We start from the raw sequence: 14,885 nt of genomic DNA, 5'->3' as shown, positions 1-14,885 counted from the left end.
TCCCCCCTGAAACGCATTGCTTATATCATGCTTTGCTACTTCCAATAAAACGTTAACTTATTCACCTCAATTTTTGTGATATCGGGCACTCCTTTTTTTCTACCCTCACAAGTACATACTGAAACAACCTCGAGGCCGTACCCAGAGGTAGCAGCCCTAGTCCCTCAAAAGGGCTCACCATTGCCTTTCCGCGGGACGGATCCATCGGGAAGCAAACTCTTCCAACACGCCCCCACCAACACTCACTTACAGACCCTCAACCAAGTGAGCCAGTCCAGTGCGGTCTCCCACCCAGAAGAGTTACTCTTTCCTGTGAAGAAGCACTCCGCTAGATATGGAACTGCTTTCTCTGCCTTTTCAGCATAACGCAGCGGCTTCCCTGAAACTTCCACCTGGTCTTCTGTTCACTTGTTCTCTAGATTCTACGTTTTACCAGGTTCATCTGATGCCAGCTTTGGTGTAAGGTTCTTCAGATGACTCTTTGAGCTACAGGCAGTCCCCAGTTCTTTGTTGTTTTCTTGGACCTGTTAGCATTTATATGCTGTGTTGCTCACTCCTCAGTTAGACTGCTTTCAGACTTTCCGAAGGTTAAAGACTCCCTGTATGAAAATGAAAAATATAGGCTATGTGGGACTTTAAGTGAGACACCAGCAAGTAATGCCCAGCGTCTCCATCCCTGTATCAAGACTCCCTGTATTCCTCAGTGGAAGAGAAAAGGAAAATTTGAGTTTTTATACTCGATTGTCAATCCTTGGAGTCCATCGAGGGACAAGGGTCCCATCCCTCTGTGTTTTATGATCATGCTCGTGTCACTGCTCTGCTACAAAACGGAAGCATGCTGGTAGTGAGCAGGATTATCATGTGCTGGACTATAGTAGGTGACAGTATAACCCGAAGGTTAAAGACTTCCTGTGTCCCGTAGTAAACTCCAAGAAGAGGATTTTACGATGAATGCAAAAATCCACTTTTTCTTGAAAAAAATATCTAGTATGTATATTGGTGTCTGCTATTTTCTATAGATATAGCCACATGGGGAGAAGGGGGGTACCGACAGATGATTTTTCTGCAAAGCAATAATGAAAATTGACAAATCAAGTACAAAGGACTAAGGAGATATTCTAAAACAAAGTGTCTGGGGTAATAAGTATTCGATGAAGGGAACAATAATTTTTCAAGGCACAGGGTACCTTTACAGTTGATGACATCAATTTCGATGGCAGTTGTCAGTGATTGGTCAGATACTGTTATTTTGACCAAAGATCAGTTCCTGATACATGTAGCACATTCCTCTGAAATGACATCATGTTCAGTAATGTAACTGTACTGTGTAGTGGGATTTACTGACACAATTGTAATTAATTGTTTTTCTCTTGTTTCTTTCTTTGCCCTTTGGATCTGCAGTGGGCTTGAAGGTAAGATGTTCTGTATAAACCAATACTGCTTGTCTTTTCCCTGCATAAATGTGTGCGTGTGTGTATACACAGAGCAAGTTATGTGACCTTCAGTAGGACAATTCATCATTTGTATGCTTGATAGCAGGCTATTTACATAAAGGAGAAATTGGAGATGAATGGAAGAAATTGTGTAGCTTCAGCCCTGCATGATAAGCCATCCATGCTCCGTGTGATTTTCCACCTTGCAGATGTTGTGTTGAATGTCACATGTCCATCAATGCATAGAGCTGAATTCATTCTGCTCTGTCTAGGTGCTATACTGCTAAGTCAACTCAGTGGCTGTTTGTCGTGCAAACAACTGTGTCTCACTACAGTATTTTCCATTTATCATTTGTTTGCTCATTCCTGGGGAATCATGCTGACTTGACTCGCAAGTGAAAAATGGTCAACAAGCTTCTCTTCTCAATGCCCCAAACTATGTGAATCTTGAATGTCATTTGCTCATTTCAAGATTGTTCTTCAGCTAACCCCAAAGGGTAATAATAATGGGAACCGCTCTTCATCCTTAAAGCACATGTCAAGACAACATACAACAAAATCATATTTAGTACATCTATAGAATATATGCACATCTCAATATGTTTTATCCCTTTAAACACACTGCAAGTACAGAAAAATAACTGTTGATGTGCCAAAAATATAGACTACTCTTACCTTCCTCTTTTGATGTAGCAAAACGCGCTGAATTCCTAAGCACTTGTCAGCCCCGCAAACTTAATGTCTCATGGATTCCAAAGAGGACCTACCCTAATCCGTTCCTCCTAAAACAGGCCATAGATTTTAGGGTTTTCTTGATTCACTTATTTACGCAGTCAGTGTTGATGGGGGGATCTCAGAGACAGAGCTATTGTGTTCCCGGGGGGAGGGGGGGCGTAGCGGTGAGGTGACCAGATTGTTTTTTAATAAAGTCCGGGTACATTTTTTTTTTTTTTTTTTATTGGCAAATGGCACAGGACTGCAAAATACACAGAGCGCTGGACACAGGACTGCATAATACCCTGAGCGCTGGGCACAGGACTGCGTAATGCCCTGAATGCTGGGCACAGGACTGCGTAATGCCCTGAACGCTGGGCACAGGACTGCGTAATGCCCTGAACGCTGGGCACAGGACTGCGTAATGCCCTGATCGCTGGGCACAGGACTGCGTAATGCCCTGAACGCTGGGCACAGGACTGCGTAATGCCCTGAACGCTGGGCACAGGACTGCGTAATGCCCTGAACGCTGGGCACAGGACTGCATAATGCCCTGAGCGCTGGGCACAGGACTACATAATACACAGAGCCTTGGGCACAGGACTGCATAATAGAGTGCTGGGCACAGGACTACATAATACACAGAGCGCTGGGCACAGGACTACATAATATACAGTAGGGTGTTAGGCATAGAGTGCAGGCTTCAGAGGTTTGCTATGCACAGAGGCCTTGCTATGCTCAGTCCTCTACACCAGTGGTCCTTAACCCTGGCCTACAGGGCCCACTAACAGGCCAGATTTTCAAGATGACTGAAATACATCCCAGGTGATATCATTTGCTGCTCAGTGATTGCAGTACTCTAGTCTGCATCTCCCCAAGGTAATACCTAAAATCTGGCCTGTTAGTGGGCCCTGTAGGCCAGGGTTGAGGACCACTGCTCTACACAGTCAATTTTTGGCTCTGCCTATTCTCCACTGAACAGCAGCAGGAGCGGCAGTGTGGTTGTGTAGCAGGGGGCATCTGCATCTGAGCCACCAAGCTCTTTCTCAGCCAGCATGGGATGCCCTGTCTACATTAATCCAGCCCTGAATCCGGGGACAGACTTGGACCGGGGGAGGTGTTCTCAATCTGGGGACTGTCCCCACAAACCGGTGACGTCTGGTCACCTTAGGTAGGGGTCCCTACCTGGCAATAATCACATGCTAAAAATCCAAAAGGCTGTTTGTACCCAAGTTTATTGATGGATTAACTTGGGTAAATGAGCCTGCCCATAAAAGGATTGAATCTCGGAAGGACCCTGCTGGACCAGCTGAGATTGTATCCATCTATGGCTGGCCTCTTTTTACGCAGGCAGAGAGCACCAGAAGTTATCGGTTCACAAAATGTCTGGCAAAACCAACAGGTATTTTTTGCACTTCTTGAACAGATATAACAAAACACTTGTATATTTAGAAGAGATAATGGTATAATTAGCAGACCATGAGTAATGTGTTAGGGTTTACGTTTACTCTAAGACCGCATTCACACTGAAGCGGCACCGCGACTTCGGCGCGACTTGCACGGACTTCACATAATGGAAGTCAATGCAAGTCGCCTCCAGGTCGCCCCGAAGTAGTACAGGACCCTTTTTCTAAGTCGGAGCGACTTGTGTCTCTCCTATTAGAACGGGTCCTGTACTACTCAATGGACCGCGAGGGACCGCGACTTGTCAGGCGACTTGTCAGCAGTGTGAATGGAGCCTAAGGATACTATACCATAATCATTTTTTCTTTCATAATGTCGAGTCCAAGACACCTTTTAACATATTATTTTAATATGGCAAACAAGTAATAAAAACTTACATCAAAGTAAGTATAAGCAGACAAGATGGGTCCTTCCGGTGTCCATGTGGAGGCTGGGGCTTGGAGTCATCACTGTGGGTCTGTAATCATCTCCTCTCTTCCTCTTCCTGTCCAGCAGGAAGTGGAGGGTGTCACAGCAGTGAGATGGAGGCTTGGACAGCAGGGTGAAACCGCAGTGAGATGGAGGCTTGGGCCGCACAGTGGCTGTGATGCTTGTCCACAGGATCTTCCGGCGTAATGACTGGCGCGTTTCCGAGCATGCGCACTGTGGTGGGAAACCAGCGCGCGCTCCTTTTTCAAAGTCAAATCAAGCCTCCATCTCACTGCGGTTTCACCCTGCTGTCCAAGCCTCCATCTCACTGCTGTGACACCCTCCACTTCCTGCTGGACAGGAAGAGGAAGAGAGGAGATGATTACAGACCCACAGTGATGACTCCAAGCCCCAGCCTCCACATGGACACCGGAAGGACCCATCTTGTCTGCTTATACTTACTTTGATGTAAGTTTTTATTACTTGTTTGCCATATTAAATCGCAGTCTTAACTCAATGACACCAGCTTATACTGGAACATGGAAGGACCCACCTTGATACAGGAAACCGGGGGCAGCAGTCATGACACCAGCTTATACTGGAAAATGGAAGGACTCCCCTTGATACAGGAAACTGGGGGCAGCATTCATGACACCAGCTTATACTGGAACATGATAGGACCCACCTTGATACAGGAAATCTGGGGCAACAGTCATGACACCAGCTTATACTGGAACATGAAAGGCCCACCTTGATACAGGAAACCTGGGACAGCAGTCATGACACCAGCTTATACTGGAACATGAAAGGACCCACCTTGATACAGGAAACCTGGGGCAGCAGTCATGACACCAGCTTATATTGGAACATGAAAGGACCCACCTTGATACAGGAAACCTGGGACAGCAGTCATGACACCAGCTTACACTGGAACATGAGCAAAGAATCGGTGCGATGCTGACTTTGCGGCGCCGCACCCGTTCCCAAAAGTAGTTTCTGTACTTCTTTTGGCGACTTCGGGGTTGATTTCAATAGACCTCTGTCGAGGGACCTGCACAGATGTCTGTGAAATCGCCCCCGAAATCAGACTGAAATGAAGGCTTATCAGCTGAACTCACATGATTTCAAAAGGGCCCCAGTGTGAACCTAGGCTAAAAGATAAAGACTGCAATGCATACTAAGTAGGTAATGATATTAGCTGCTGAAAGTGCTCAAAAACTAAGGGTTTAATATCACTTTCATCTGGATGTAAACCTGTTTGGGGGGGGGGGGGGGTTGTACACAGCAGCCAGACCATAGGCTGTCTACATATACAACTTCTCTTCCTATTTGCCCCTCTACCACCCCAGGCCCACTGAAGTTGTTATGCATATAGTGGCTTTGATTGTTTCTGTCTGCATAGTCAGAAGGCAAACCTGTAAATGTTTCAGTTTCATTGTCGAAGGCTTTTTGGACATAGTATTACTTTATCAACAGGGATTTGTATTCGGTTTTTCTGCTTTGTGATATTGTAGTTTCTTGATCACCTCAGTATTTACATTTTTCTCTTTCATTCATTGACGGACACAGCTCCTGATCTTCATGACAATTGGGTTATACTGCCCCCTACAGGAGTAGGGCACTAGGCAGAAAAAGAATCTGGCTATGCCTATGGGTAGTCCCAGGAGTTATACTCCCCCCATCTCTGCTATAGGTACTCAGTTTTTCAGACCTAGTTCCTTGCTGGGATCTCTGGTCCTGGCAATTTTTTCTTTTTAGATAGAAATTTTTCTCCTGTTTTTTTTTTTCCTGTGAGATCTGCAATAAACTTCCGGACGGGGTGACGGGCTGGGTAATTTAGATCCAGTCTGGCCAGCGAGCGCACGCAGACCTCAGCTCCGCGCTACAGGCCTGTGAGTTAAACGTATCGCGAAGTTGCGTACGACTGGGTCTCGGCCCAAGTCAGAGCGTTCATCCTGGCCGACAACCCCCCATTTCGATGGAGAGGAGGTTCTGTCTGGAGCGGTGCCTACCTGGTTCCTGGTATGGTGAGGAGCTGTCCCCCCCTCTCTCCCTGGAGGGTTTTGGGGTGGACGTGGGCCCCTCCTTGGGACGATTGGACCCCCAGGTTCCCCTCCTTCCTGTCCGGCATCCCCCTTCATCTGGGCCCCCCATCCCCCCTTCCACTTGTGCAAGTGCTATGTGGGTGGTCCGATCCACCTCCTGGGGTGGGGGCAGGGCACTATGCTGGCATAGTGGGGCAGGGGGGTGCGCCGGTGACTGGGCGTTTAGATCTGCAGGGGGGGGGTTGTATCTGGTGAGGGCTCCTGCCAGGGCCCCCGGTCCTGCCTGGGCCTGTCCTTAAAGCCTAGGGATCTCTCCCTGGGAGCCTTGTGGTGCCGCCATTTTGCTGTAGCCTGTGTGTTTTTATGCACGTCGGCCGAATTTGTGTAGTCCGGAGGTGGTTTGCTATTGAAAATAGCCCTGTGGCCAGCGGTTTCAGTGGTGGGAGCCCCTCCTCATCCCCTGGTGCTGACTCTTAGATCTTTTTGCTTCCTGATCACTGCGCATGCAGTGCAGATTATCCTGGTGGCTGCAGGTGCCTGTTTCTACTGGGTGGTGAGTCTGGTGAGGTTCTCTCTCTCCCTGCTGAGGATCGCTTGGTGCTTTGTGCCTGGCGACCGGGTGATGCTGCCAGCGCAGTGGGGGTTGTCTCTTTGTAGTGTTTTACACTTTTTGTGGGGTCTCCCTGGTGACTCATGGAGTCTTTGGAGCACATCTTCCCCACCTGATCCCCTCTCTGAGGCTGCTCTGGGTCCCAACCATCCATCAATGCACTGACGGCGGTCCTGGAGTCCCGCTGGTGGAAGCACTGATTGTATCTGTGCGTGAGACCTTGAAGATTAAGGATGCAGCTGCCACGGAGGGGCAGGCTCCCTTTGGCACTCATAAGCCATCTAGAGCGTCAAAGGTGTGTCCTTTCCCCACTTATTTTGACAGAATTGTTGCTAAAGAGTGGGGACGACCAAAGCGTCCCCTTGGGGTCCCTAAGCGATTTACTAGACGTTACCCCTATGAGGAGTCCCTTAATAAGAAGTGGACTGTTCCACCGGTGCTGGACCCTCAGGTTTCCAGATTGAACAAGGCAACCATGATTCCAGTTGACGAGTTCCCGGCCTTTAGGGATCTGGCCTACAGGAAGGTGAAGGTTGTGGCCTGCAATATGTACACTCTGGCTGGTTCAGCACTGAGGCCGGTATTCATCATTGCCCTGGTATCGTAAACTCTGACTGAGTGGGCTAAGCTTTTACACCGTGACCTGTGAGAACAGCTCCCCCTGCCTTTGCTGAGCTGGCAGACCAGATGGTCCAGGGGCTGCAGTTTATCTTCGATGCTTTTTTATGTGTGGCTCTCCGAGTGGCTCGGCTCTCTGTTTCGGCAGTGGTCCTTCAGCGTGTCTTTTGGCTTAAATGTTGGTCTGTGCACCAGGCTTCTAAAAAGGCCTTGATTGATCTCCCCTTTCAAGGGGATCGCCTGTTTGGGGCTACCCTGGATGACATCATTAAAGGTCTCACAGGGGGAAAGAGTACCTTTCTTCCACAGGCTACTAAGGGCAGGGAACCTTGTCATAGATTTAGCCCCCCCCCCCCCCTCCTTTGCTCATAAGTTTTTTTTCATCCCTTGGGGTCGACTGACAAGGGCTCGAGGCCTTTCAGGGCCTCCCCTGGAGGATCCAAATGAACCTGGTCTGGCAAGCCGAGAACGGGCTTCTCCAGACCCGCAGACAAGGCTCCAGCATGAAAGTGCATCCGGCTACAAGATCAAGGTTCACTCTTGTCCCCCGGCAAGGTTATTTCCTTCCAACTTGTGCCTGTCCCGGACTGCTTACAGGGTCTGTTTGGGATGGTACAAGACCTGTTACTTCAAGGGGTGATTGTCCTGGTTCCAACTTCAGAACATTTTCAGGGTTTTTACTCAAACCTGTTTACAGTTCCAAGAAGGAAGACAAGGTGCGTCCAATCCTGGACCTTAAGGTTCAGGATGGAGTTTATATGCACGGTGGTGGCATCCCTGCATCAGGGGGATTTTCTTGCCTCTATCAACATCAGGGATGCTTACCTTCACATTCCAAAATATGCTGATCACCAGCGCTTTCTCCGCTTTGCCGTGGGAAAAGAGCATTATCAGTTTGTGACATTACCCTATGGTCTCGCCTCTGCTCCTCAAGTCTTAACAAAAGTGTTTAGCCCCAGTGTTAGCTTTGTTACGCCAACAGGGGAATGCGGTACTGGGCTACTTGGACGACCTCTTTCTGCAAGCAGAGTCTTCTACTGCTCTGGTGGAAAACCTGGAAATCACCATACGAACTCTGAAGGAGTTCAGCTGGATTCTGAATTTTCTGAAGCCTGCGTTGGTTCTGTCCACAAAGCTGGACTATCTGGATCTGACTCTGGACAAACTCCAGAAATTGCAGACTGCAGTTCGTCTCCTGCTGTCCAGTAGATGGTCATCCCTCCGGACTTGAATGCGGGTGCTTGGCCTGATGGCGTCTACCTTTTTGAGGCAGTTCAGTTTGCACAGTTCCAAACGAGGTAGCTGCAAAGGGAGATTCTGTTCAAATGGGACAAGACTCTGCAGTCTCTTGACAATCAGATCAGGCTGAGCCAGGAAACGAAGGAGTCCCTGATATGGTGGCTTCGCTCTTCAATGCTTCGGCTGGGCAAATCTTTCCTCTCCTTGTATCGGACAGTGGTCACCACGGATGCCAGCCTGCCTAGCTGGGGAGGCATCCTCTGCAAAAATTATGCTCAGGGGATCTGGATGCTGGAAGAGTCCAGACTATAGATCTATGTCTTGGAACTCCGAGCGATCACACTGTGCCTAGACCATTGGACAGCTCGTCTTCAGGGATGTCCAGCGCCCATTCAATCTGACAATGCCACGGCCGTGGCTTATGTCAATCACCAGGGGGGCACAAAAAGTGTGCTGGCGGCTCTGGAGGTAGCATTCTAAGGTGGGCAGGGCAGTTCGCTACAGCCGTATCCACCTTACACATTCCCAGGGTGGAAAACTGGCAGGCAGATTACCTCATTCAGCAGGTGTTGGACCAAAGGTAGTGGTCCCTTCATCCGGAGGAGTTTCATCAGTTGTCTCTCAGGTGGGGCATCCCGTGGTGGATCTGTTGGCATCTCGGCTCAACAGAAAGGTGCAGAGGTTTTTGGCTCGGTCACGGAATCCTCTGGCAGATGCCGCAGACATGCTGGTGGCCCCATGGGGTCAGTATCATCTGATTTAGGCCCCTTTCACACAGGCGGACCGTTCAGATCCGCCTGTCCGTTTTTTTGGCGGATCTGAACGGTCCCCCCATGCATTCCTATGGGGCATCGGATGTCAGCGGAGACATGTCCGCTGACATCCGACCCGATCCGATCCGTCAAATCTGGACGGATGGAAACCCTATTTTCCATCCGTCCAGCGGATCGGATGGGATCGGGTGAGAACGGACTGACAGTCCGTTGACATCCGATCTCCCCCATAGAGATGCATGGGGAACTGTCAGCTGTGTCTCCGCACACAGCGCGGAGACACAGCTGTCCTCCTGCTGCTCAGCGGGGGATCGGCGGCTCGATCCCCCGCTGAGAAAAACGGACTCCGTGCAATGGACGGAGTGTGTGAAAGGGGCCTTACGCCTTCCCTCCTCTCAAACTTCTGCCAAGACTTCTACACAGGATCGAGGCGGAAGGGATTCCGGTCATCTTCGTGGCTCCAGACGCCAGGCCTCACCAGGCTTGGTATGCCGATCTGGTGCGGCTGGTTACCAACATTCCTTGGAACCTTCCTCTCAGGGAGGATCTGCTGTCCCAATGACCAATCTTTAATCCTCCTCTGCACAGTAATTTTCTCCATTTTGCTTAACAACACATGTCTGTTTTAGTGTGCTAGCTGCTTATATTTGTTTCTAGGTAGCGCAGTTTATTTATTCTTATTTTCAATCTTTAATCCTGCTTTATAGTCGCTTGCTTTGACGGTTTGGCAGGTGAAAGCCAGGTGCTGATGGATAGAGGTTTATCTGAGTCGGTGATTCCAACGCTGTTAGATGCTAGGAAATCTACTTCTAGGAAGATCTACCATCGTACGTGGAAGACGTACATTGCGTGGTGTGAGTCTCAGGAGGTTCATCCTTGCTCCTTCTCAGTTGCTCGGATGTTGACCTTCGTTCAACAGGGGGTTGAACAGAAATTGGCCTTGAGTACCATCAACGGCCAGGTGTCGGCTTTGGCAGTCTTCTTCCAGCAACCCCTGGCCACACACTCCCTGGTACGTACCTTTCTTCAGGGGCTCCGACATTTGGTTCCTCCAGTGCGGACTCCGTTGCTGCCTTGGGACCTCAATTTGGTGCTTCCGGTCCTCCATGAGCCTCCCTTTGAGAATCTTCAGGAGATTCCCTTGTTTACGCTATCACCTGCGCGCCGGGTGCCGAAGCTGGTGGCGTAATCCTTTCGTTCACCTTACCTGTTGATTCACAGAGATAAGGTGGTTCTTCGCCCCTGTCCGTCGTTCTTCCCAAAGGTTGTCTCTGATTTTCATTTGAATGAAGACCTTGTGTTGCCTTCCTTGTGTCCCAGGCCAAAACATCTGAAGGAAATTGCCTTGCATGCCTTGGATGTGGTCCAGGCAATTGGAATGTACCAGGAACCTACGGAGTCTTTTAAGAAGTCAGACTCCCTATTTGTGCTAACGGATGGGCCTCAGAAAGGGTTGTCTGCTTCCTCTGCGACCATTTCCAGATTGATCAGATAGACGGTTATTCAGGTCTGTTCCATCAGGGGGTCAGGTTCCTCCTATCCCTGTCAAGGCGCACTCTACTCGGGCACACAGGCTTTTATCAGCAGTTATTGGAGGGGGCATTTTCTGACTGGAAAAAAATCCAGAAATAATGGGTTTAGAATAAAATCCAGAAATCTCAGGTGCGCACAGCTGCAAATATAATCCTGTTTTTTCAAAGCTGCCATAATGTGAGGGTGTGGCTTCAAATATATTAAAAATTTATTCGGTGGAGACCTGTTTCAATATTAGAAACAAGTTTTTTTTTTTTTTGGTTGGCTAAAAGGACTTCGTGCATAATTTTTTATTTTTTTTTGGATGCGTGATTTGGATTTGGACCAGAACAGTCCTCAAATATATATATCTGCTCCTTCCTAATGTCGTTTGCGCGCAAAAATTAATCAACCACGCTGACACACAGTTCAGTCAAAAAGTAAATTCTAATTTAATTGTTCCTCTTTTCTCCTTTTAAAGACTGAGGAAAGTCATGAACAGGAAATAGTCATATATAATACGTATAAGGTGGTGATTGGATTGATTGGAGTATCTATGTGTCTATGTTTTTCTTCCAGGATATCAAGAGGTCTTATTTTGGGTGTTGTCTCCATGTTCAATCGCCATCTTGCTTCTCCGAAAGGAGGGGTGATCTAATTGCATTTTGAGTAAGGTAGTAAATCTCAGCAGTAACATAAATACATATATACATAAGGTATTCACCATAAAGTGAAATAGGCATTTCACTAATACAACCAGTATTACATCCATTACATGCGTGCCAATAGTGTTCAATGCGGCCTTAAAGTGACATCAAACTATATCCCTATTTTCCCAGGCTGGGCAGGCTGAATGTACCAAGTTGATCAACTTTGGTACAACCAAGTTGCCGGATGTGCTTGTGCCCTGAGGCCACCCAGTTGTTTGACAATAGCGAATGAATATTTGCTATTGTCACACTGATTCTTCTCCCAGCCAATCAGAAAGCGGGTAATGAGACCTGTTTCATGATTGGCTGAAAAGAGAAGCCATCCTATTGTCAAGGGAGGAGGGAAGAGAGGGCCGCCGTGATGTTAAGAAAATGCAGGGGAAGTCCGACGGAGGGGGGACACGGAGGACATCGCCCCCCGATTGATGGAGCCACAGCCGCCACTGACTTAGAATATGGAAGATATTGATGAAAGATCAAATTAGAAGTGTATTGGAAGACTGTAGCACTTGTGTTTGGCTTTCCCATTTTTTTTTCCAAGCTGCTGCAGATTCTCCAGCTTCCATCTTCCATGCTGTCAGAAGCAGATGCAACTCTTCCATTCAATCCATAGTCAGACTTTACTCTTGTACAAAGGAGGGAAAGTTTACTGATTACTGTACCATTTTGAAGGATGATGTATATAAGCGGAGGCCCAATTATAGTGCATACACATTTACTCTTTCTAGCCAGCAAGTGGAATTCTGTGATTCTTTTTCAACATGTTTGCCAGGCTAACCTTCTTCACTTTTTTGTAGAAAAAGTATTTACAGAGCAGAATCATTGAAGCTGAAATCAAGTACATAACCTAATTGGTTATTGCAATGTCTCTGCCCAAGCTTTCCCCCCTTCCCTACATGCTTTGTTCATACATGCCCCCATGGAGATTTATTAGGTAGTCACAAAGAAACTACTGCAGAGAAGAGCAGGGTGGAATATTTGATCTTACTGGGACCCATCTTCCCATGTCAACAGCATTGCACTGTACACATTGTACAGTGTTTTCATGTCTTCTATCTCATCATCTACAAGTTGGGATCAGGCAAAAAGCAACCTGACTTTAAATATTGTCCATACTTTGGCCAAAATCTGTTAGATTGAAGGTTACAGGCAGTGTTTGATTTCCCATATGTATGTCATGGTATCTTTAGGTGAAAACAAGATGTATGATGCACCCAGGTGGAGAAACCTAGTCATTGAACATAGACTCCACTTGATTGAAGTATAATAGGACTCCTTGTTTGTTCAGCATGCAGGTAGTGATGGAGCACTACTGGAATTTGAGGATATCCTTCCACCCAATAATGGCAGTCTAACACCCACCTATGAACAACCACAGACAGAGGGAGATGAGGAGCAACCTGCCAGCACAGACCTGACCTGTTCAGGGGCAGAGCTCAGTGCTTCTGAAGAAGAGAATGAGGAGGAAATACAGTTGGGAGATGATGAGCAGGTAGCTGATTTTGCCAGCTCCCTACTGGCAGTCATTCATTGCTGGCGCTATAGGGCCAAGACTTTGCTTGATACCTGGGGTGCGCCTACGGTGAGGGTCTTTAATTTTCCTTTCTGTTTAATTGCTCAGGCGCCTCTTCTAATCCAAGTAATTTAACTCTTCCATTGGTGACTGCTGTCTAAGTAATGCTTCTCATTATTAAACACGCATGGCTTTTTGGATAAAGAGCACAATCATTCATGTTATGGTTGAGTGAAAATGCTGGAATAATACATTTGTATGTTGCGTCACTTGGCTTAATTGTCAGCTAACTGCATGGACTTCTAACAGGCATGATGCTCACTAAATGCTACTTTTGATAAAGTATATTTAATTGTGTGTATTAGGAACATGTCTTTGTATAAATGTATGCTTTTGGAAACAATAGCTTGAATGAGAACTTTTTTTATATAATTCCTTGTAAGTTGCATAATCCATAAAACTTGGAAAGCCAAAGTTCTCTTTTCCAAGTAGCTTCCTTTTTATCGTTGTGTGTGTATGTATATGTGTATATATATATATATATATATATATATATATATATATATATATATATATATATATATATATATATATATATATATACATAGAGATATATATATATAGAGATATATATATATATATATATCTAAAGCATATCTAAACTCAAGAACAAATATTTAATGTATTGCAGTTTACTAGTCCTTAGATGAGGTGGCTGCATTGGCTTGCTTTTTCAAACTTGAATTGGTATTTTCACCTGGTAATCCTGTGAATAACACACTTCCTGTCCTTGGCTGGCTACTGTGTCTATAGAAAGAGCCATGGTTGCCACCCAGGCTGGACTACAACCATGTCTGCCTTTAGTTATTTCCATTACATAGAGGATAGGGAGAAGAGTAGTTTACAGAACAAAGATAACATTGTTTGTTTCCAGTTCAGCTCAGGGAAATAAGGATACTGCATTTATGGCAAAATCCACAGGCATTTTCTATGCTTGCTGAAAATGTTCTTGGTTTGAAAAATGAAAACCAATGCAGCCAGCACATCGAAGGTCTAGTAAGCTGCAATATATGAAATTTGTTTCCCTTTAGTTAACTTTTTAATTCTCTTTTCCCTTTCATTTTTTCCCTTGCCTTGGGTTCTTGAGTGCAGAGTTTGTGTAGGTCAGCCTCAGACACAGAAAGTGCAGTAACAGCATTTCATCAGGTTTTTCTGTGTTTTTTAGAACCGAGAACATGTGCAGCATGAGACATCAAAAGGATTTAAGAGGCAGAATAGTCAATCCTCCTCTGGGAACCCGGAAAAGAGACGGAGCGTGGAGGTAACTGCATTTAGCGAAGAAGTGAGTGGATAATATTTGTATGTGTTGGTTAAAGATCTACTTAGCATCACACTGAAAAGTTATATCAGGCAACTTCAGCTTTCTCTATATTCCAGTAATGTTATTACATAACATACACTATATAGAGCATTGTTTAAAATGTTTTTGGTACAGGTGAAATAATATTATATGCACAATGGTAAAGAATTAGGCAACCTGTTTCAGGAGCCAGAGATTTCCTCTTCATCAGGGCTTTAAAATTGTATCAAAGTGTCTAATGGACTAAAAATACAGCAAAGCTACTGATCAAATATGTTTTATTGAGTCTTTTCTGTCATAAGTAGTGCTATGGGTATTGACTCATAGAAATCAATGCACTACATTCAGATCTGTAAAAAAAACACAGTACAGGCGATCCAGATAGGGACTGTATGTTTATTCTTAAGTCCAATTTGTTTGTAAGTTGGAACAGGTACATTTTTAATGTAGCTCAAGCCAAAAGAATAACTTGGATAGCATAGGGAA

At 46.3% G+C, this 14,885-nt stretch overlaps 1 protein-coding gene across 1 annotated transcript in view; it reads left to right on the top strand.

The window, feature by feature from the left end:
* Positions 1–14,885, top strand: part of PLEKHG3 (pleckstrin homology and RhoGEF domain containing G3) — a 343,950-nt gene that overhangs the window by 315,852 nt on the left and 13,213 nt on the right. Inside the window, exons 16-18 of the mRNA XM_082242593.1 lie at positions 1,402–1,412; positions 12,815–13,108; positions 14,265–14,381. Coding sequence (XP_082098719.1) covers positions 1,402–1,412; positions 12,815–13,108; positions 14,265–14,381 — 422 coding nt within the window. The remainder of the gene's footprint in view (positions 1–1,401; positions 1,413–12,814; positions 13,109–14,264; positions 14,382–14,885) is intronic.

The sequence above is a fragment of the Pelophylax lessonae genome (assembly GCF_965119305.1).
Source record: "Pelophylax lessonae genome assembly, chromosome: 13".
NCBI classification, from domain to species: Eukaryota; Metazoa; Chordata; class Amphibia; order Anura; family Ranidae; genus Pelophylax; species Pelophylax lessonae.
The sequence above is the reverse complement of the archived record's forward strand: the minus strand, read 5'-3'. Positions and strand labels throughout refer to the sequence as shown.